At 51.0% G+C, this 22,709-nt stretch overlaps 1 protein-coding gene and 1 non-coding gene across 2 annotated transcripts; one reads left to right on the top strand and one right to left on the bottom strand.

Moving 5' to 3' along the window:
* Nucleotides 1–5,342: 5,342 nt before the first annotated feature.
* LOC111722398 lies at nt 5,343–5,476 on the bottom strand. The gene has a single exon (XR_002771215.1). It is a non-coding gene; the product is annotated as a small nucleolar RNA SNORA70 (small nucleolar RNA).
* Nucleotides 5,477–10,726: 5,250 nt separating this feature from the next.
* GPIHBP1 (glycosylphosphatidylinositol anchored high density lipoprotein binding protein 1) lies at nt 10,727–12,718 on the top strand. Its single transcript, XM_012813033.1, has 4 exons — nt 10,727–10,778; nt 11,206–11,328; nt 12,214–12,327; nt 12,480–12,718. Exons 1-4 carry the CDS (start codon nt 10,727–10,729, stop codon nt 12,716–12,718), a joined length of 528 nt encoding a protein of 175 aa, XP_012668487.1.
* Nucleotides 12,719–22,709: the final 9,991 nt, after the last annotated feature.

The raw sequence follows: 22,709 nt of genomic DNA, 5'->3' as shown, positions 1-22,709 counted from the left end.
GGAATGCATTCAACTTTGAAAGGATACTTTTCCACCTCCCAAATCCTAGCCAAAATGTGATTCTCCAGACAATATATAACACCAGACAAAGGACCCAGGGGAACTTCCGACTTGTATCTTCCTCTTTGCCAGAAGTTCTGATACTTTTTACTTCTTCTGTATTCCTTTCCGTCTAATAAAATCCTATCTTACCACTGATCTGTGGTCCATGGATTTATTTTTTGAGTCCCTGAGATCAAGAAATTCCAGTAACATATTTGGGGGCTATCGTCCGGGATTGAAGATCTGTGGTAAGCAATGGCACCACTCACCTCTATCCTGTTTTTCTCTATAATCATGATAATGGGGGCCAATAATTTGGATGCCCATCAGCCCCTGAAAGTGCATAGTGCGGTGGCCAACTTCCAGGTCACGGGCGAGAGGCCGTTAGGGAACAAACTTTCTAATTCCTCTTGACTCCAAAAGAAAGGAGCGGGAGGGAATGTCAGAAGGCTTGAGAGCCAAGCAAAGAGTAGAGCCCAGAGGCCCTGGGTTTCCTAGCAATGGTTCTGACCCCACGGCACTGGAGGGCCTTCTGAAAACCATGTTCTCCCAGATCTTTTACTATCCCCTCGTGTCTTCCTGGGTCCCAAATTCTATTTATCTCTACAAACCCCTGCCTCTTTCTCTCCTTGTGGTTTGCATGCTTTGTTTGAACATTGATAAAGGATTGGTACTGGCTCTTTCTGGTATTTTTCAGTCAAAAGGTCCTTTTCATTGCCTTTTCCTCCAAAATTAAATTCAATTGCTTTTCCAGGTGTTTGAGAAAAAGCAGAATTGCACTAACAATTAGAGGCCAAGAAACCGGCTCCAAACAAAGGGGAAAATGGTGAAGGGAAGCCAGGGCAATTCCCCGAGGCAAGACTGGTCCTAAACCTGAGGCTAAATTTCAGTCTCTCTCTCTTTTTATTTTTAAGAGACAGAGTCTTACTTTGTCACCCTCGGTAGAGTGCTGTGGCATGACAGCTCACAGCAACCTCCAGCTCTTGGGCTTAGGCAATTCTCTTGCCTCAGCCTCCTGAGTAGCTGGGACTACAAGCGCCCACCACAATGTCTGGCTATTTTTTGTTGCAATTTGGTCTGGGCTGGGTTTGAACTCTCCACCCTCAGTATATAAGGCCGGAATCCTACCCACTAAGCCATAGGCACTGCCCTAAATTTCAGTCTCTTTAAAAGCAAAAAGGAAAGAAAGAAAATCTTTAAAATAGGGCAGTGACTGTGGCTCAGTGGGTAGGTCACAGGCCCCATATATCAAGGGTGGTGGGTTCAAACCTGGCCCAGGCCAAACTGCAACAAAAAATAGCCAGGTGCTGTGGCGGGCGCCTGTAGTCCCAGCTACTTGAGAGGCTGAAGGAAGAGAATTGCCTAAGCCCAGGAGTTGGAGGTTGCTGTGAGCTGTGATGCCACAGCACTCTACTGAGGGCAATAAAGTGAGACTCTGTCTCAAAAAAAAAAAAAAACCTTAAAATGAAGAAAGGGTTTGGTGCTTGTAGCACAGTGGTTATGGCACCAGCCACATACACCCAGGCTGATAGATTAGAACCTGGCCCAGGCCAGCAAAACAACAATGACAATGGCAACAAAAAAATAGCTGGCATTGTGGCAGGGTACCTGTAGTCCCAGCCATGTGGGAGGCTGAAGCAAGAGAATCACTTAAGCCCAAGAGTTTGAGGTTGCTGTGAGCTGTGATGCTATGGCCCTCTACGAAGGGTGACATAGTGAGATTCTGTCCAATAAATAAATAAATAAATAGGGGAAGAAAGGAGGCCAGATGAGATGGCTCACACCTGTAATCCTAGTACTCAGGGTAGCTGATGAAAGGTTACGGAACAAAAGATGAAAGATTATTCTGAGGTGCAAGACAAAAGAAAAATGGAGGCCCTGTTTGTGCAATTAAAATGGCTTTATTCCACTCAGGTGAAGCTGGGGTGAGATTTCCAACCAGAAGGAAATCCACACATGGGTAATGGCAAATGGGGCGGGGAGGGGGGTGCTTGAAGGTCAGGAAGGTGAAATTAAGGGGTTGGGACATTCCCTTTCCTGGGTTGGACATCTGTTGTAAGGGTAGAGGGTGGCCTATTTACCTTTCCCAGGTGGGACATCTGGGAGGGTAGGGTAGGGAATTGACTCATTTAGGTTTCTTAGGTGGGACATCCAGTGGGAGAGGATAGGGGGTTGATTCTTTTGGCAGATCTACCCTGTTTTGGTGGAGTTTGACCCTATCGTTCCAATCTTTTTTGTCTATTATAAGGAGGTGGGATGATAGGCATGGTATCTCTTTGATTACTTCCTGCAGGTGGAGGGGCTGCATGGCCTGCCTGTAAAGAGAACGGGAGGAGGAGGAGACTGGGGTATGGGAATGACATTTATAGGAATGCTTTGGATTTTTCAGTCTGACCTGGTTGGTATCCAGTAAGGCAAGGATATGAGTAGCTGTTTTCTGGTGACTGGTTAATAAATCAAGACATGTGGTGGAAGGCTACTGGTTCAAAACTGAGAATGAGAAAAAAAATCACAAATAGTGACCTTATCAGACAATAACCAAAGAGGAAGATGGTCAGTGAGAGGCAGGAACCAGCTGGAGTTGCCAGGGCTGCCAGCAATCCTGAGAGGATATCTAATACCCATTACCAAGATCTCTGCCCATTTTTAGAGGATTTTTATTAGGTGGCAACATGAATGAAGTTGCTCCCATGTTTATTAGAAGAGAAAAGATCAGCTTACCTTCTATAAGCAAAAATACCTAAATCTCAGTTTTCCAGGACGGCATCCAGGAGGCATTCTGATTTTTCCAAGGGTAGTCCACCTTTTGCAGCTAGGCTCAGGAGGGAATTTCAGCCACATTCTGAGAGTGTCTACACCAGATCTTCAGAAAGACCTGGGCAGCCAGACCTCTGCAGGCTGGACACAGTTTGGCAGGGGATAGATTTGGGGCACTGCTTTGCCTAGAAGCCTGGCTTGCTGCACTTAAATGATGATCGTGAGTAAGATTTTATTTTGAGGGGGATCCTTGTAGAGTTTTAAGTAGCCAGTTTTGCTTAGTGCCAGAAGACAATACTGGAGTTCTGAGAGGCACTGGCCACACCTTGAAGGCCAGATGAATGAGATCTCACTGAGAGGTCTGAGGGCCCTGGGGAATTTCCACTATTTTTTTCTACCATGTTCGGTGGAAGGTGGAAGGGGCAGTGCAGAGGGGGATGTGGTATTGTTTAAGGGAAGGACATGGGCATGGGGGTTGGAAGGCAATGAGAATGGGTGACTGGCAAGAGGTTATAGGTGGAAGAGAGGTATCCCACACAGAGAAACTTCCCTGCGTTCTGATCAAGAGAATGGAGGGATGGTAGGAGGGGAGTTGGAGAGGAACAGCAGGGGCTGTGGAAGGTATCAGGAGAAGCTAGTGTAACCCAAGCTAGGAGAATCTGAGCGGGTTCATAGGGTGAACACAGGGAAGGAATGTTTCAGAATATGAGAAATGCCTGGATATAAGGGATCTCTGACCATTTGCCTAATTTTTGACAGTAATTATTGAGATCAGTGAGAATTGAGAGATCGAAGGTGCCACACTGAGGCCACTGCAAGCCATTGTCAAGCTTGTACATATGCCATGCAGTATTACAGAAAAAAAATGAGACGTTTTGGTTTGAGGGCAGCATAGAGCTTTAGAGGCTTGAGATTAGTCAAAAGGCAGCTTAGAAGTGAAGAAGGGGGAATGTGTGACTCTGGAGATAAAAGGCAGCTTAGACGTGAACAAGGGGGAATTTCTGACAGAGTAGTGCTCATATCAGAAACTAGAGGTAAGCAAGGAAATGAGATTAAAAAGGAGATTGTAGGCTGTGCACCCATAGCTCAGCGGCCACATGCCCCAGGGCTGGTGGGTTCAAACCCGGCCAGGGCCTGCTAAACAACAACAACAACAAAATAGCCCAGCACTGTGGCAGGCACCTGTAGTCCCGGCTACTAGGGAGGGTGAGATAAGAGAATCACTTGAGCCCAAGAGTTTGAGGGTGCTGTGAGCTGTGATGCCATGGCACTTTACCAAGGGTGATAAAGTAAGACTCTGTCTCAAGGAAAGAGAGAGAGAGAGAGAATGCAGGAGGAAGAAGAAGAAAGTCAGACCAAGTGGAAAAAATGGTGATCCAGACCTCTGGAAGAGCACTGGATGGTGAGCTCACCTATCAGAAATGGTCCAGCCCACAGTAGAGCAATGGACAAGCCTGATTCGTTGAGTATGGCGGTGGGAGATTACCCAGACCCTCTGAGTACTGATATTGGTCAAAAGAGGGGCTGACCTCTGCACAGGACCTTAACCAGCCAGAGGGGTTTAGGCCCACAGTAGGGCACTAGAGAAGGCTGGGGGACCAACCAGAGCTCAGGCCTACACGAGGGCATCCCCAAACACAAGGCAACACCACCTGCTGGGCAAGCCACCTGGCCCTGTCCAGAATGCAAGGGGGAACCACTAGAGGGCAGCCTGACCTCAGAGGCGAAGTCCTCCTGGGACAGTGACCCATCAGCCCCCAAACTGGACAGAGGGTGCCCAGGGCAGATTCTTATGGCTTCAGCTTGTGTCATCACCCCTCAAGAGCCCCGGGTTTGCCTCATAGTGGAGGGCCAGAAGACAGTATTTCTTCTGGACACTGGAGCAACCTTTTCTGTACTCCTCTCTAACCTTGGTCTTCTATCCCCCAAATCTGTAACTATAGACGGGTTGTCTGGAAAGCCAGTAACCAAATTCTTCTCTCATCCTTTAGGCTGCCATTGGGGGCAACTTGCTGTTCTCTCATGCCCCCTAATCATGCCTAGAAGTACTGTTCCCCTTTTAGGAAGGAACATACTAACTAAAGCAGGAACAACCATGGTTTTTTGTTTTTGTTTTTAGACAGGAAGTAGGATTTATTATTGGTAGACTCAACTGATAGGCAACACAGTGTTAAGTCCTTATGAGTGCAGGGCCTGCCACTTGTCCAGGGGGCCACGACTGGGGATGTATTTGACCCCACAGCCATCTGGGATGAGCCGCTTCTCAGCCACCATATCTTCAAATTCGTCTGAGTTAAACTTGGCAAAACCCCATTTCTTGGAGATGTGAATCTTCTGACGGCCAGGAAACTTGAACTTGACCCTGTGAAGGGCTTCAATCACATGCTCCTTGTTCTGTAGTTTGGTGCAGATGGACATGATGATTTGGCCAATGTGAACCCTGGCCACAGTGTCCTGGGGCTTTCCCAAGGCACCAGGCATACCTGTCTAGAGCCTAGATGGGATACAGCACAAGGTCTAGCACATGACCATGTATTGGAAAGGAATGTCTCCAAGGTCCCTTAGAGCAACCTATACAAGCAACAGGCTGCATACGCTACCAAAGAGGCTGCTGTTTGTAGCAGCTGCACACCGGGCCCCCAGGAGGAAAGGCACAGGAACAACCATGTATATGAATATGGACAAGAGCCTGTACTATGCCTTCCCTTATTAGAGACAGAAATTAACCCAAAAGTATGGGCTACCAAGGGACAGGTGGAAAGAGCAAGATATGATTAACCAGTCCAAATTAAGTTTTTAAAATCCCACCATCTATCCCAATCAAAAACAATACCCTTGGCCAGGTCTGGTGGCTCACGCCTATAATTCTAGCACTCTGGGAGGCTGAAGAGGGTGGATTGCCTGAGCTCTTAGGTTCCAGACCAGCCTGAGCAAGAGCAAGGCCCCGTCTCTAAAAATAGCTGGGCTTTGTGGCAGGCACCTGTAGTCCTAGCTACTTGGGAGGCTGAGGCAAGAGAATCAATTGAGCCCAAGAGTGTGAGGTTGTTGTGAGCTATGAGGCCATGGTACTCTACCAAAGGTGACCAAGTGAGACTCTGTCTAAAAAAAAAGAAACCACACACACACACAATACCCTCTAAAAGCAGAAGCTAAGAATGCGCTAATACCCATAATACAGAATCTAAAGTGACAAAAATTATTAATACTTTGCAACAGTCCATGTAACACTCCTATGCTAAGAGTTCTACAGCCAAACAGGACTTGGAGACTAGTACAAGACCTCCACCTTATAAATGAAGCAGTCATTCCTTTCCATCCTATAGTTCCCAATCCGTATATTTTATTATCTCAAATCCCTGAAAGAGCTGCCTGTTTCACAGTCCTAGACTTAAAAGATGCCTTCTGCATTTATCTTCATGAGAATTCCCAATACCTTTTTGCTTTTGAAGACCCCTCTGACTCTAACACCCAACTTACATGGACCATGTTACCCCAGGGATTTAGGGGCAGCTCTCACTTATTTGGACAAGCTGTAGCACAAGACTTGAGTCACTTCTCATACCTCACAGTGACTCTTATTCAGTATGTAAATGGCATTCTTTTGGGAGTACCAGATGCAGAGGAATGCCACAAAGCTACCCAAGCTCTATTAAACTTTCTAGCTGATTGTGGGTACAAAGTTTCCAAGGCTAAAGCCCAATTATGTGTGCCTGAAGTGCACTATTTTGTTCTCCGACTTTTACAGGGAAAGAAAGCCTTGGGTAAAGAAAGAATAGAACCTACATTAGCTCACCCTAAACCTTGGACTCTCAGACTTCTGCAGACTCTGGATTCTTGGATATAGTGAAATAGCTAGTCCATTCTATTTTTTAATTAAAAATGCTCAGAAATAGTGCCTGGTCACTCTATAATGGGAATCAGAGGCAGATAAGGCATTCCAATAGCTGAAAAATGCCCTTTACAGCCCCTGCTTTAAGTCTTCCTACAGAACAATTTAAATCTATACATTACAGAGCAGACTGGAATTGCCCTAGGAGTGTTGATCCAATGCTAGGTCCAGTTTTGCAACCTGTAGCTTATCTTACTAAAGCAATGGACACCATGGCCAGGGATGGCCACACTGTGAGTTGTAGCAGCTGTGACCCTCTTAACCCTGGAGGCAACAATTGAACTAACTTTGGGAAGAGACCTAATTACCCCAACTTGGGGGAGTCCCTTTCTTTTTATCTTGTCTTCTACAGCTGTTAAAGTTATGGGACTAGATTCCTGGATACATAATTCATGAGTGAAATCCTGGAACTCACCACCTCCTACAGAAGCAGACCATGAAGAGAATCAACCACAGTCCACCTACACTTGTGAGCCTAAAGATTTGAAGTTATTATTTACTTGTGAGCCTAAAGATTTGAAGTTATTATTTAGAAGCCAGCAAGAGATGACATCATCAGGCTACAAACATTGAAAAGGGTTCCAGCCCAAGACCTGACTCTACTGTGGACCCCTGGACCATCCTTCATCTGGAGAAACTCTAACTGTCCCCTTCCATTGACACAGGGTTCCCCCATTCAAGCCTGGACAATAGACCCCAGTTTCCTCAGCCTGGGCAATTTCATGAAGAGAGTACCTTAACATTTTGCCCCAAGCTAGAGGTATCAATCCAGATTTCCATTTACTGTGAACCCTGGATGGCCCTCTTCTGAGGAACTTTAACTGCCCCCCAGCACTGTCCATCTTCAGCAGGAAGCAGTTTGGAGCAGTCAGCTCCCCTTTTCCCTAACGGCAGTTAGAGCTTCTATTCTGAGAGGGAGTTTTCACACAGAATTCCCCCCATTCAGGGCTGGACAGGGATTCCCCCATTATCTAGGCCCAGATGAGCTCAGAAATCAGACCCCCAATTCCAGGCACAAATAGATTGCCCTTTGCAGACCATACCCTCTGGGCTCTAATAAGATCAGGACCATAGTAGCCTGAGACTTTTTTTGGGTGGTCCCATCTCGAGTAGGGAAAACACACTCTAATCCCTTCCCTGAGACAAAAACTGCCAAGACCTAATAAACTTGCCCCCGGGGGAGGGGGGGCTGCATTCTGCTTTCTTTTTTTCTTTTCTTGTTTTTATTTTTGTTTGTTTGTTGGTTTGAGACAGAGTCTCAAGCTGTGTCGCCCTGGGTAGAGTGCAGTGGCATCATAGCTCACAGCAACCTCCAACTCTTGGGCTCAAGCAATCCTCTTGCCTCAGTTTTTCTATTTTCAGTAGAGATGGGGAGTCTCACTTTTGCTCAGGCTGGTCTCGAACTCGTGAGCTCGAGCAATCCACCGTACTTGGCCTCCCAGAGTGCTAGGATTACAGGCATGAGCCAGCACACCCAGCCTGCATTCAACTTTGAAAGGATATTTTTCCACCTCCCAAATCCTACCCGAAATGTAATTCTCCAGACAATATATACCACTAGACAAAGGACCCAGGGGAACTTCTGACTTGAGTCTTCCCCTTTGCCAGAAGCTCTGGTACTTTTTACTCCTTCTGTATACCTTTCATTTAATAAAATCATATCTTACCACTGATCTGTGGTCTATGAATGCATTTTTTGAATACCTGAGACCAAGGACCTACTAAAGAAAGAAATTCTGGTAACAGAGCGGCACTTGTGGCTCAGTGAGTAGGGCGCCAGCCCCATATACCAATGGTGGAGTGTTTGAACCCAGCCCCGGCCAAACTGCAACAACAACAAAAAAATAGCCTGAGGTTGTCGTGGGCACCTGTAGTCCCAGCTACTCGGGAGGCTGAAGCCAGAGAATGGCCTAAGCCCAAGAGCTAGGGGTTGCTGTGAGCTGTGACATCACAGCACTCTACCGAGGACGACAGAGTGAGACTCTGTCTCTTAAAAAAAAAGAAAGAAAGAAAGAAATTCTGGTAAGGAAACCCAGAGGCCAAACCCAGGGCCTTATAGGACAGAGGCTCTAAAGTGACCCATAGTGGGTGCCCTCAGGGCTACCAGACCTCAACCCTGGCCCTGGGAAGACATGGTCCGGCCCTGGGGTTCAGGACATATGTCTCCACCCTGGAGTGTCTGAGGGCACAACCCTGCTTGCAGGGTCTTGGAAGAGGCAAGCCCTTGCTCTAGAGCTGCTCAAGAGGCCCGTAGGGCCTACGTGGGGAGAGGGAAGGGCTGCACATAGGCTAAGCAGAGTCATTCTGCCCTGCAGCTGGGGTGGACAGAACAGACAGCTGTGCGGGCTGTGTAAGGCATGGGGAAGGGAGCTGAGCCACACAGCTGCAGCTCCTTGTCAGCAAGGCAGGGAGATAATACTCCCGACCCCCAGAGTTGAAGACCAGTAAATTTAATTTTAATTAGTGAATTAAATGCTGCTGATACTCTCCCTATGTGATTCTCACAGGCTCTGGCTCAACTGGGCTAGATGAACAGCCTGGGCCGAAGAGGCGCTGGGCCCAGAGGGAGGCAACTCACAGGCCTGGGCCTATGTGCAGGGGTGGCAGGTGAAGACACCCCCACTTCCTGACAGAGTCCTAGGAACCCTGCAGGCCACTTTCTGGGAGCAGTTCCCACAGTGGAGGGGCTGTTGAAGGTGAGCACGAGCGGAACAAGGGTGGAGGGACAAGGTCAGGGCAGGAGAGGAGAAGAGGCCAGCGTGAGGCATACAGAGGGTGAGGGCACAAGCCTGGCCATGGCTTGAGCACCTCTACAGGAGACCCTGGTTTGGAAAGTGACCTTGGTAGCCAGGACAGGAAAGGGCTAGAGGCTGGGCACTAGTCCACAGAGTAGAAAGGACAGGTTCCAGAGTACTTAAGGTGGGCCTGTTGACTTGGTAGCTCAGACACCAAAGAGTGATCCCAGCAGAACCAGATGGGCTGTCACCTGCACCAGGCTCTGTCCTAACCCCTAGCATGAGATGGGGCAACCAGGGAAGTCCTCTCTGATTAGGTGACATCTGAGCAGAGACTGAATCCCAGGGGGCAGGGGATGGGAGGATCAGCCATATGGACTGGGCAGAATAGCAGGGGCAAAGGCCAGAGGAAGCCAGGAGACCAAAGCCCCAGTGCACTGATGATGGGCAGAAAGGAGGTACAAGGAGAGAACTGAGAGTGTCACCTTCTCAGGAGAACATGGGTCGTTTTTATTTAAAAGATTCTCAAGGAGGCCCTGGGTATGATGCTGGGGTGAAGATACCTAGCCACTGGTCTACAGAGAGAGGGTCCCGGACCCCAAGCCCCTGTGGTGGTGCAGCCCGGGTTCCCGGGGCCATGGAGCTCATACTTCAGATAACAAGATGAGGGTGTCAGGAGCTGCCCCACCCTGCCCCAGAGTAGGAACAGCAGGAAGAGGCTGCTGACTGAAAGTGTGGTGGTGTGTGCAGGTTGAATAAGAGTTCACCAGGGTGGAGACCAGGGCTTGGGTTCAGTGGGGCATGAGTGGGCTACAGATGGGCTGGCCACAGATGCAAGGCTGGATTGGTCTCCGCTTGGTGTGGGAGCCAGGGAAGGGGACTGGAAGGAGCAGAGTGGGGGCAAGTGAGTCCCAACCCAGCAAGCCCCCATGGCAATGGTGGGGGCACCCTCTCCTCTCCCTGCACTTCCTGCCCTCCCTGGAGCTCCAAGGCCCAGCAAGTCAGGGGGAAGCTAGGCAGCTCCTGCAGCTGGTACCACCTCCGCTGCAGGCAGCAGCACAGGTGAACAGGACGCTCCAAGGCTGACCACAATGACGTCTCCTTCCCCTCCAGCTCCAGAGGTCCAGGAGGGAAATGGCAGTCCCTGGCCTGGTGCCTGGTCCCCCATGTGAGGCCCATTGTTTGACGCTGGACCTGGTGGGGGCCACCGGGAAGGCCCCGGCAGTGTCCTTCACCCTACTTACCACAGATCCAGAGCTCAGAGTGAGGACCCAGAGCAGGTGGCGCAGCAGAAACTGGCCGGATGAAGGCACTCAGGGCTGTCCTGCTCACCCTGCTGCTGTGCCGGCAGCCAGGTGCAGGAGCAGCGGCAGGGGCAGCCCTTTGAGTTCCTCAGCCTGGGGGCAAGATGTGGACTTAGGGAGAGGAGGGGATAAGGCTGCAGTCCCCAGTCAAAGGGAGGGAAATGGAGCCTTTCCTGGACTTCTATGGGTCCCCAGACACCTTTGGCCCCAGCCAGGCCTTAGGGTCTTCCCTCTCCTGCCCCACCCCAGGCTCAGCCTTTCCAGCACTACAGGGTTTGGGGACCTGGCTTTTCTCCCAGCCTCAATGTCCTCTTTTGTAAAACAGGCAAGCTATAAAGAAGGTTTGTCTGGGGTGGGACCTCACTCAGCTGCAGGACAGGAGTGGACAAGCAGAGCAGGAACGGGGGCTGGTGCTCACCTGGGACAGAGCAGTGTCCTCTGTACTGAACAGTTGTTCACAGTGCTCCTCTGTGACCAGGGAGAGGGCAGGCGCAGGAGGAGGATCACACCAGGGACGACGAGTTGGATGACGAATCAGACGACCTCGAAGAGGAAGATGAAGATGAGGACGAAGAAGAGGAGGCCAACGCTATCCCTGGCGGTAGGGGCAGAGGTACCCCTCCACCCCCACTCTGGGCCCTGTGCTGCCTGGAGTGTGCCCTCCACATGCAGCGTGGGCACCGCCAGCTGGGCGCAGCTTGTGCAAGAGACCCCTGGCAGAAGCCTCCACTGTGAGCGTGCCTCCAGTGAAGTGGGAGACATTCAGTGCACCCCTTACCTCTCAGCCTCTCGTGACACTCCATTGCCGTCTGGAGTGGGGATGGGCAGGAAGGAGCTGCTAACTGGCAGGGTCGGTGGTGTGTGCAGGTTGAATAGGAGTTCCCCAGGCGGAGACCAAGGAATACAGAGGCCCCAGGGGTTGGGTTCAGTTGGGCATGAGTGGGCAGCGGCTGGGCTGACCACAAGCAGAGGGTTGGGTTGGTCCCCACTTGGTGTGGGAGCCAGGGAAGGGCACTGGGAAGAGCAGAGTGGAAGTGAGTAAGAACAGACAGCAAATCCTCTCTACTCCCTAGTCCCCAGAAAGAAAGCAGAGCAAATTGCCACATCCCACCTGCACCCCAGCCCCACCCCTGCCCTCTGGCTTTCTCCCCCTACACCTGCATGGTGTCTCCTGCTGGGTCCCTCTGCCAGGCTGGATGCCCTGAGGCGGGGCTAAGTCAGACTCACCTGCAGTCCTCGATGCCCATGGCAGAGGGAGAGATCAGCAGAAAGCCCACCCTCACCAACACAGGCTTCTGCACAGCTCAGAGTGCTGGGCAAGACAAGGGCTCGCTGGCCCATCTGAGCAGGGGTGCGGGAGGCTGCAGCAGGGCAGGCTTCTGGGAGGTGACAGGGACATGGAAGGTGACAGGGACATGGAAGGGCACAGGGCACAGGGCACAGGTGAGGAGGGCACTCCTGGGCCTGAGCCCGGCCTGGCCTCCAGGGCTGCAGTGCTACACCTGCCCGGCCCTGCACAGGGAGGAGCTCTGCGACAAGACACACAGCTGCTCCGGCAAGGAGACCTTCTGCAAAACCCTTGTCATCCACGGAAACTCTGGTGAGTACACACAGGACCTGGCATACCCTGGCGCCGAGAAAGCAAGAAAGCCAGGTGTTGCCATCCACGCTTGAAGGGCCCGCCCAGAGGGAGGTAGAGCCCCCTTGGAGGCCCCCTGCTCAGCCTCAGTCCCTGTTCTCCAATCCCTCCAGAGTCAGGCCTCCTGACCACCTACTCGATGTGGTGTGCAGACAGCTGCAAACCTACCAGCAGGACAGTGGAGGAAACCCAGATGACCGTGACCTGCTGCCAATCCACCTTGTGCAACGTCCCGCCCTGGCAGCACTCCCAAGCCCAGGACTCACCACCCAGTGGGACAGATGGCTGTGAAAGTGTGGGCACAGCCCTTCTGCTCAGCCTCCTCACCAGCCTTTGGGCAATGAGGGCCTGAAGACCTGGCCCACCAGCTTCTCCACCCCAGCCACCCCACTGACCCACCCTGGCCCTGCCAGGGCTCTGCCTGTGTTTTCCCCTCCCATCTCCACCCCACCAGTTTTGGAGAATAAACTTGGAGGTCTTTAATGATCCACCCTGGACTGGCTTCTCCCAGCCAGGTCTGTTTCCTCAGTTTCCCCACTGGGCAGCCTTGGTCTCCATGCTCCTCTGTGAGCAGTGAGTAGTAGCACGTGTGCCTCAGGTCCAGGCCCCCAGATGGGTCCCAGGGCGAGAGGAGGGGTCCCTCAGCCCAGGACAGGCAGAGATGACACCATACTCCTGGTCAGCCCCTAGAGTCTCCCGTGAACTTCCCACAGTGGAAATTCTTCCATTCTTGAGCTGCTATGTGGGTCAAGCCCTGCCCTTTCCTGACTCTGCCTCCCACCTGTCCACAGGGAAGAGGCTTTGGGAAGCTGCCCTTTCGGGAAAGGGGCCCAGCAGTGCTGGAGGGTCTGGAAGTGGGGCAGGGAAGGTGGAGGTTATGAAGGGGGAGGAGCAGACAAGGGAAGGAGAGAGTGAGGGTCAGCTGAGGTGGGATTTTCCACCCCCCACCCCCACGGGGAGGGGGGGAGCACAATAGATAGAGGAGGAGTGGGCAGCAGCGTCCTGCCCACCGGGGAAGGTGGGAGGCATGTCCTTGGGCTCCCCAGCTCCTCCTCTGGCTGAGCTGGTACGTTGGCTGCTGGACACTGGCCTTCTTGACTGTGCCAAGCTTCTGTCCTGCTGCCAGGACAAAGCCCTGGAGTGGGAGAGAGGAGGCCCAGCCTGGATCTCAGTTTCCCCATCTGAGCAGTATGGGGCAAGATTTAAAGAACCCCTAGATCCCCACCAGCTCACCATTCCATGCTTTGGCAGTCCAGATCCCACCTGCCAAGTTCATCCCAGCAGACAGGGAGTGGCTTCCACTACTTATTATCTTCTTTTCCTTATTAATAAAACCCTTAATGCCTAGCTGGGGTGGGGGCAAATTCCTTAGGTGGAGGTAACACATCTTTCTCACTCTTTCTCTTCCCCTTCCTCCTTCTTGCTGGCTGAAATGATGACTGGAGCTCAGCAGCTACTTTGCACCATGAGGCAGCACACTGAGAATGGAAAAGGGGGTTTTCCCAGGTCACTAATGACCACAAGGCCTTCTACCTGCCCTGTACTGCCTTACCTGAGAGGGAAATAAATTTTTACCATGTTGAAGCCAGTTATTAAGGGTTTTTCTATTGGTTGCATTTTCACACACACACATGCACACTTGTGTATACAGCTCAGGGGTCAGCCCAGGTTCAATTCTTAGATCAACCCTTTACCAGCCTCATGGCCCCTCAGACCTCTGCCCAGTCTCCTCCTGGTGAAGAGGGAAGCATGGGCGAGCCCTCAGGGTTCAGCAGTCACTGAGCAGCTGTGTGTCAGGCTTCCAGCCCCACACCTGGCTCAGTCCCCAGGAGCTATTGTTGTCGACACACTTATGATGCCCGCCGCTCTTTGCTTCCATCTGTGTGCACATTTGTGGTTAATGGTCCATCTGTGCTACCCAGGCTCCTTTACAAGAGAAAAAACTTCACTAGCCACCGCTGATCTAGACACATTTGTTACCTGCAATCATGAAATTCTGCTTTTTGAACCACTGCCTTAAAGCCCTGCACAGGTCTGAGTGGACAGACCCCCCTCCACCTCACCCCCACCCTCACCCCATCTGATCTCACGGAGAGCTGGGGCCTCAATCTGAAGCCATGGAGCCGGGCACCTGCAGTCCCAGCCACTCAGGAGGCTGAGGCAGGAGGACTGCTTGAGCCCAGGAATTCAAAAGCAACAGAGAGAGATCCTGTCTCTAGGGAAAAAGAAAAGTTCTGAAACAGTTTGGAGAATAAAAAACAAAGAAAAAAGAGAACCCATTGGCAGCAGGGCCTGTCCTGGCCTTGGACTCCTGCTTAGGTGACAACTTCTCTCAGAGTTCTGAGGCCCTGCTGGCAGCTGTGGTCCCCCATCCCCAGCCCTGAGGAAACAGAAAGCGCAGCCAGGCTCCTCACTGGGGTTCTAGCCTGCCCTTCCCCAAGGCACAGGAGGCAGCTGGCCTTGGAGTGGCTTGAGAAGTGGGCAAGGCCTTGACGCAGAAGACAGCACCCATCCCCACCACTGGTCCCCAGCAGCCCACAGAGCTCTCTGTCCTGGCCACCAGCTCAGGCTTTGAGCAGGCGGAGGGTACTCCATCACAGCCACAGAGGAGAGGCTCAGAGGTGAAGTTGTATCTCCAACTCACAACTAGGTGTTGGCAGATCCAGTATCCAATCCCAGGGATCCTGCCTACCGAAGTTGGCTTCCAGGGGATGTCAGGAAGGGCCAGAGGTAGGGAGAGACTGGATGCTGGACTCCCAGGCCGAGTCCAGTTGGAGCCAGGTGGGTCAGGTGCCAGCACTAGTGACAGCCAAGACATCCTGGGGCCTTCCCAGAACCCAGGGCATGGTGCCAGCCCCAAGAATAAATAGCAGGGCGAGGTAGGGGCCTATGTGGAGAGGCAGAGGGGAAGAGCCAGGGGCCCTGCCATTTCCTAGGGCTGAGTAACTGATTCCCACAAACTTAGTGACTTAGAACAAAGCCAGTTTACACTACAGTTCTGCCTCTCTGCTCCTGGCCGTGGCCCCTCTCTCCCTGCAGACCTCACCTCCCCAAGCTCTGCTTCTCTCACTAGAACACCCCTTCTATTCACAATGACCCCATGGTTCCATTCAGGCCCATGTGGACAGTCCAGAGCAGCTGTCCCCACTGATCTGAAAGCTCTGAAGATTAGGACTTGGGTGGGTATTTGGGGACCACTATTGGGCCAGCATCAGACCCTCTCCGGACATCAGCCCCACATCTGCTGTGCTGGAAGTTGCAGACCTGGAAAGATAAAGCCAGTTCTGGAGACCAAGGAGCCCATGGCTCAGCAGGAAGGGGAGTTGCTAGGACACAGTCCAGGGTCAGACTTGGTCATCGGACCCCATGGTCATCTTCTAGCAAAGGTTTCTTTCTGTCTAGATGGGATTTAGACACTTGCCCTCACAATCTGCTGGATTTAGGCTTCTCAAGACAGGGATTTTTTGGTTTTTTGTTTGTTTGAGACGGTCTCACTATGTCACCCTTGGTAGAGTGCCGTGGTGTCACAGCTCACAGCAACCTCCAACTCTTGGGCTTAAGTGATTCTCTTGCCTTGGCCTCCCAAGTAGCAGGGACTACATGCATCTGCCACAACACCCGGCTATTTTTTGGTGCAGTTGTCATTGTTTAACCTGCCCAGGCCAGGTTTGAACCTGCCAGCCTCCGGTGTATGTAGCTGGTGCCATAATCACTGTGCTATAGGTGCCGAGCCAAGACAGGAATTTTTAAAGTTGAAATAGGATTGGCCAGTGTGAGGAAGGGGTGGAAAAATAAAAATTACGCAGTGGATGGACAGGCCCCACCCCAGGATCTCACCGAACGGTCTTTGAATGGCCCTTCCAGGTCTCTCCCATCAGCATGCACCCACAGGCCCAGGCCTGCCTAAGACCTGGATGTGGCACCCAACTCAACTTGGGGGACAAGCTCCAGCTGCACCCCCACGAGCTCTGGCTCCTCGCTGGTGAGGACACAGGAGACAAGGGCACCTAAGCCCCGGGGCTCCATCCTGGCTGGTGCTTACACAGAGATGCTGGACAGGGAGACCTGAGTATGGGCGCACATGCAGGGCTGTAGGAGAGAAGAGGGGGGAAGCAGACTCTGCGCAGCACTCCCAAGGCTGCCAGTCTCTCCCTAGAGCCCACCATGTTCCTCCCTCCTCCCCCTGAGGGACTGAGACCTCCAGCCACTGTTCCACTACCTCCCTCTGAGGGGCAGAGCCAGGGTTGCCTTGGAAACAGAGGTTTGGGAATAGCTCAGCTTTTTGTCTCTTAATTCACTGGCCCTAATAGTGACATCTAAAGCCAGCACTGGAGCAGATGGGGAGCTGGGTGGAGAGCCCCCCCACCCCTCCCGGGAGACCCTCCCTCCTGGGGACCCTCCAGGATCCTGTAGGTCAGCTGCACCCAGAAGCTTTGAAATGCAATGCAGGTCACTGTGCCACCTGCTGCCCTTGGGCTTTTGTCCTCCACACCAAGCTAGGTAGCTCATTAAGCCAGGGACACTGGGCTCCACCCTGCTCAAATCTCCCCTCTCCACAGCTTCTAATTTCCAGCCCTTGGCTCACGGTCACCGCACCAGGGAAGCACAACCCCACACACACACTCCCCACCCCCACCTCTGCAGTAAGGCCTTAACACACGCCCACACTGGCTTCCTGCTCCAGCCCAAGAACAAGATGGAGGAAAAAGCAGGAAAACATCTGCTGAGTGTCATCCTGCCAGTGCCCTACACTTGAGTCCCCACAGGAACATCACAGCACCTACACCCTTCAAGGTCCAGCAAGGGCCTCGGCCCGTCCATCCGTGTGGGGGAGAGGACGCTCTGTGGGCACCTGAGCTAAGAGCTCAGCTCACTCCCTGAGGTCTGGCTCAGGGATGCTTCATGCTGCAGGAATAAAAAGTCCATCTAATTGCACCTTTTAAAATGGAAGCTTGCTTTGTTCTGCTCCATAATGAGGATTCTGGAGGCAGTGGCTGCTACTATGACTCAGGGGCTTGACAACTCCAGGAAGGAGGGGATACACAGGGTTTGCAGAGCATGAGGGGACCTAGAATGGTCTGCTTCTGCTCTGAATGACCCCCAGGGCCTCCCCAGGCCCTCAGCCTTGCTCTGTGTGTTTGCTCTCCATTTGCCAACAACCCCCTCCCCTGTTTTCCTGCCTAGTGTGAAGGGAACTGGAGATCCAGTCTAGAATCTAGAACCTAGAGGGCTCAGGTCTTCTGTTCTCAGGCCCTGCCTCCTCTGGGGTTGGCTTCCAGGCCCTGGAGGACTTGCCCCACTCTGGGGGCTGGTTCCTAAGTCCTCCTACTTCAGGTCTCCTACAGTTTGCTTCTCCCAGAACTTGCCCCACATCTGTAACAGAACCTAGACTGTGACCAGGCAATCCCTACCCTGAGCTGCAGCTGCACCTCCTTGAACCAGACCCTCAAAGCCTGGGCTTTCAGTAGCAGAGGGGGCACTGCTAAGTCAAGGCCTGGCTGCCCCCCAGGTGTGGCACATGGTGCCACTGTGTGCTGGGCACAGGATGAGTGCATGGACTGAGATTCCTGCCCTTGCCAGAGGCCCAACAATGGAAATGCAAGGGTGGGGGTCCATGGCTGGGGGTGGGGCGGTCAGCAGAGTTAAACACTAAACTGAGTCAGCAGGTGTCTGCCAGAGAGCTTGAGCAGGAGCAGTAGCTCTAGGGGGTGCACGCGGCCCTCACCAGCGCTCATCGTGGCCAGATAAGGTCACTTATTCCCCGCTGCCCAAGCTAGAGAAGTGCCAGTGCACTGGGGGTCCCAGATTGTGGACCAGCCTCTGGGTGGTGGTCTGGAAGTCAGGCCTTGGTGATCTCCCAAAGCCTTGCCTACCCCTCAGCCTGGTCACATGTAGGCACCTGGGCCCACCCAAAAGCACTCTTCATGAGTCTGGTGCTAGAAGCTTCTGAAGCCTGGTGGCCTGGGGTAAGGCCTCTGTCCTGCAGCTCAAGACAGCTGTTGGGGCATGCTGATCTTTGTAGGTACGACAGGAGGGACCCCTGAGATGAGAAAGGGCACCGGGTAGCCAGGGTTGAGACCTCTGAGGCCACAAGTGTGACTGTGTTGCTTGCTGGATTTGTGTCCCTGGGCAAGCTGCTCAGCCTGTCTGCACTCAGGCCCTCAAAATCAGAGGAAAAGGCTCAGCGCCTGTGGCTCAAGTGGCTAAGACGCCAGCCACAGACACCTAAGGTGGCGGGTTTGAATCCAGCCCAGGCCAGCCACACAACAATGACGGCTGCATCCAAAAAATAGCTAGGTGTTGTGGTGGGCGCCTGTGGTCCCAGCTACTTGGAAGGCTGAGGCAGGAGACTCGCTTGAGCCCAGGAGTTGGAGGTTGCTGTGAGCTGTGATGGGGGACAGCTTGAGGCTCTGTCTCAAAAAAAAAAAAAAAAAAATCAGAGGAAAGGCCCACCTCTCAGGATCAGGTGGAGAATCACTGCCTTGCTGGGGGCTGTGCTCATCTGGGAAACTTGTATTTGAGGACCACCCTGCTCAGTGTCACTCCTGCCCCAGGCCTAGCCCCTGCTCTGTGACAGGTCTTGTGTAAGGTGACCAGATTTTAACATTGGTAAAGCGCGACACCATTGATGGGGGGGGGAGGTTCTTAATTAAAAATTTGGTCTACATGGAGCAACAAAAATTTTCATAGAACACAAAAATAGCATTGTAATATATATTTTTTTAATTTCAACATAAGTACAATTACAAATATAATACATTAAAAAAAATTATGTATAGGGCGGTGCCTGTGGCTCAAAGGAGTAGGACCAAGAGGGGAGTAGGGAGTTTACATTAGCCTTTTCATTTCCAAATGAAGTTACATTAACCTCTTCATTCCCAATTGGACTTACATTAACCTTTTCAGCAGCTGAAAACCATATATTCCCTTCGAAAACCGTATATTCCCTTCCCATTGTCCTGCCATTCCCTAGCTTGTCATTCATTCTTTCCAAAAATTGGGACTTTTTTAAAACACCATGGGACATGGGACAAATTGTTCAAAAGCGGGACATCTGGTCACCTTAGTCTTGTGAGGACTTCCTTTCTCCTAGGACAGGAAGCAGGCATCCACAGTGGCGCCTCCTGCTCCTTGTTTTAGATGGTGGGAACTCCATGGTGAAGTAGGCAGTGTCCCCAAAGCAGGAAGTTCCTGAGGAAGGAGACTCCTGGCATCGGCCCCAGACTGAGACCCCAGAGGTTTGCAGAAACCGATGGTGCGGGACAGGTCAGGGCCACAGTGGTTGGTGACACAGCCACAGTCTGCATCCTGGCTCTGCTCCTCTCCAGCCCTTTGGCCCCAGGCACATTATTGACTTTTCTCTTCCTCAACTACTCAGCTGTGGAATGTGGGTACCCTGTTTCTGGGTGGTTACAAGGATTAGATAATCCAGATAATATTCAACAAACACTTAGCAAACACTCAGTGCACATCGGCTATTATCACTGTTTATTAAAAAGTATGTTTGGCTCAGCGCCTGTAGCTCAAGCGGCTAAGGCACCAGCCTCATACACCAGAGCTGGTGGGTTTGAATCCAGCTCAGGCCAGCCAAACAATGACAACTACAACCAAAAAATAGCTAGGTATTATGGTGGGCACCTGTAGTCTCAGCTACTTGGGAGGCTGAGGCAAGAGAATCATTTGAGCCCAGGAGTTGGAGGTTGCTGTGAGCTGTGATGCCATAGCACTCTACCCAGGGCAACAGCCTGAGGCTCTGTCTCAAAAAAAAAAAAAAGTATGTTTGAGGGATTCTGAATGGCTGAGGTAATGGCAATAGCATAAATCTGATTCTCCCAACATAACCTATGAAAAATCAATAATGAACAACAAGAACAAATAAAACTCAAAAAACTCATACCCTACGCATCCAAACTTCAAGTAGAAAAATAAACGCCAAAAGCCAGAGCACTCTTTCCCTGTGCCCTTGATAGACTCTTGGAGAGAGGGGACTAGTCCAGGAAACCTGTATGGGAGAAAGAGCAGGAGTCAGCGTGGCCAGGGGCAGGTCTCAGGTCTTCCTCCGGAAAGCACAGAGAAGCGTCCTGGGGCCTCGGTGTACTGACTTCTAGAAAGGAACTTAAAATGCCCGAGGACACTTGCAGACAGTCCCGGAGAGGTAACACCAGAGAGAAGGGTGTTAAATGTTAGGGAGAAACACCCTTTGAAAACTGTGTGACACAGAGAAAAAGAATCAAGAAGTCTGGAGAAATTAAAATTCTGAAGGATAAAATCACACAACCCCTTCCCAGTGACTCACCTCCCTCTAAAACAAAAGCCATCAGGTAAAAAAAGTGTACTTTTCTACTTATAGGAGAGGTCCCTCGTGGACTAGAAATCTTATAAAACAAACCAAACCTCTGTCTACAGAAATGCTCAAGTGTTTTCTTCATCTATCTAAAACCACTATACAAAGAAATTGGAGAACGTAAGTCAAAACAATTCAGTTCTTTTATTGTATTGAATAAATTTAAAGTTTTTTTATTTATGTATTTTTTATTAAATCATAGCTGTGTACATTAATGCACTCATGGGGTACAATGTGCTGGTTTTACATACAATTTGAAATGCTTTCATCAAACTGGTCAACATAGCCTTCATGGCATTTTCTTGTTATTGTGTTAAGACATTTATATTCTACACCTAGTAAATTTCACATGTTTTTTGTTTTTTTAACAACAGAGTCTTGCTCTTTCACCCTTGGTAGAGTCCCTGGCATCACAGCTCACAGCAACCTCCAGTTCTTGGGCTTAGGCGATTCTCTTGCCTCAGCCTCCTGAGTAGCTGTATCTACAGGCACCTGGCCACAACGCCCAGCTATTTTTTTGTTGCAGTTTGCCTGGGTCCGGGTTGGAACCTGCCACCCTCAGTATATGGGGCCAGTGCCCTACCCACTGAGCCACAGGTGCTACCCAAAACAAGTCAGTTTTTGACAACTCCCAAAATAACCAAAAGCAAAACCAAAGGACACTGTAACATAACATTCCAAAATGAAACAAATATCCACAAGTACTTGGAGAAATGAAGAGAAAACTGGAAGAAATAAATGAACTCAGAAAAAACAAAGAAAAATCAATAACATCAGAAATGAAGACTAAATTACAAAATTCACAAGGAAGAATAGATTTGAAAGAAAGCTTAATAGAAGGCTTGAAGGGAAGCAGGAAAACAATAAAGAGAATTTTTTCTTTTTGAGAGTCTCATTTTGTTGCCCTCAGTAGAGTACCTTACTGTCACAGCTCACAGCAACTTCCAACTCTTGGGCTCAAATGATTCTCTTGCCTCAGCCTCCCAAGTAGCTAGGACTATAGGTGCCTGCCCAATGCAGGCAATGTTTTAGAGATGGGGTCTTGCTCTGGCTCAAAGTCTCAAAGCTGTAAATTCAGGCAATCCATCCTCCCCGGCTTCCCAGAGCACTAAGGATTACAGGCGTGAGCAACCATGCCTGGCCCAATAAAGAGAATTTTATTTTATTTATTTGTTTATTTTTTGAGACAGAGTCTCACTATGTTGCCCTTGGTAGAGTGCTGTGGCATCACAGCTCAGAGCAACCTCAAACACTTGGGCTTAAGTGATTCTCTTGCCTCAGTCTCCCAAGTAACTGGAACTAGAGGCACCCACCACAACACCTGGCTATTTTTTTGTTGCAGTTGTCGTTGTTGCTTAGCTGGCCTGGGCGGGGCTCGAACTCGCCAACCTTGGTGCATGTGACTGGCGCTGTAACCACTGTGCTACAGGTGCCAAGCCAATAAAGAGAATTTTAAAATGAAATAAAGAAATATCAGAGAAAAAGTGACTGAGACAGAATACAGTGGAGAAGATACAAGGTATGTAATTCAGGAATTCCTGAAGGAAATGGAACAATGGAACGGAATTAATATTTAAAATTATAATCAAAGAAGGGCCAGGACTCTGGCAGGTCTAGGCAAGTGGATCGCCTAAGCCAACAGTTCTCAACCTGTGGGTCATGATCCACAGGAACTGTATGAAAGGGCCGCAGCATTAGGAAGGTTGAGAACTACTGAGGCCCTACGCTCAGGAGTTCCAGACCCTTAGCTATAGCCAGACCCCATCTGTAAAAAAAATAGCAGGGCATGGCTCGGCACCTATGGCTCAACCGGCTAAGGCGCCAGCCACATACACCTGAGCTGGCGGGTTCGAATCCAGCCCAGATCTGCCAAACAACAATGACGGCTACAACCAAAAAACAGCTGGGCGTTGTGGCGGGTGCCTGTAGTCCCAGCTACTTGGGAGGTGGAGGCAGGAGAATCGCTTGAGCCCAGGAGTTGGAGGTTGCTGTGAGCTGT

This window comes from Otolemur garnettii, unplaced genomic scaffold, assembly GCF_000181295.1.
Source record: "Otolemur garnettii isolate 467f Iridium unplaced genomic scaffold, OtoGar3 scaffold00245, whole genome shotgun sequence".
Taxonomy (NCBI): domain Eukaryota; kingdom Metazoa; phylum Chordata; class Mammalia; order Primates; family Galagidae; genus Otolemur; species Otolemur garnettii.
The sequence above is the reverse complement of the archived record's forward strand: the minus strand, read 5'-3'. Positions and strand labels throughout refer to the sequence as shown.

Excerpts from the sequence above, each read along its gene's own strand:
- GPIHBP1 (XM_012813033.1), top strand. The coding sequence starts at position 10,727 with ATGAAGGCACTCAGGGCTGTCCTGCTCACCCTGCTGCTGTGCCGGCAG. Across the intron at positions 11,329-12,213 it reads GGCCAACGCTATCCCTGGCG|GGCTGCAGTGCTACACCTGC; the intron begins GTAGGGGCAGAG and ends CCTGGCCTCCAG. Across the intron at positions 12,328-12,479 it reads TGTCATCCACGGAAACTCTG|AGTCAGGCCTCCTGACCACC; the intron begins GTGAGTACACAC and ends CAATCCCTCCAG.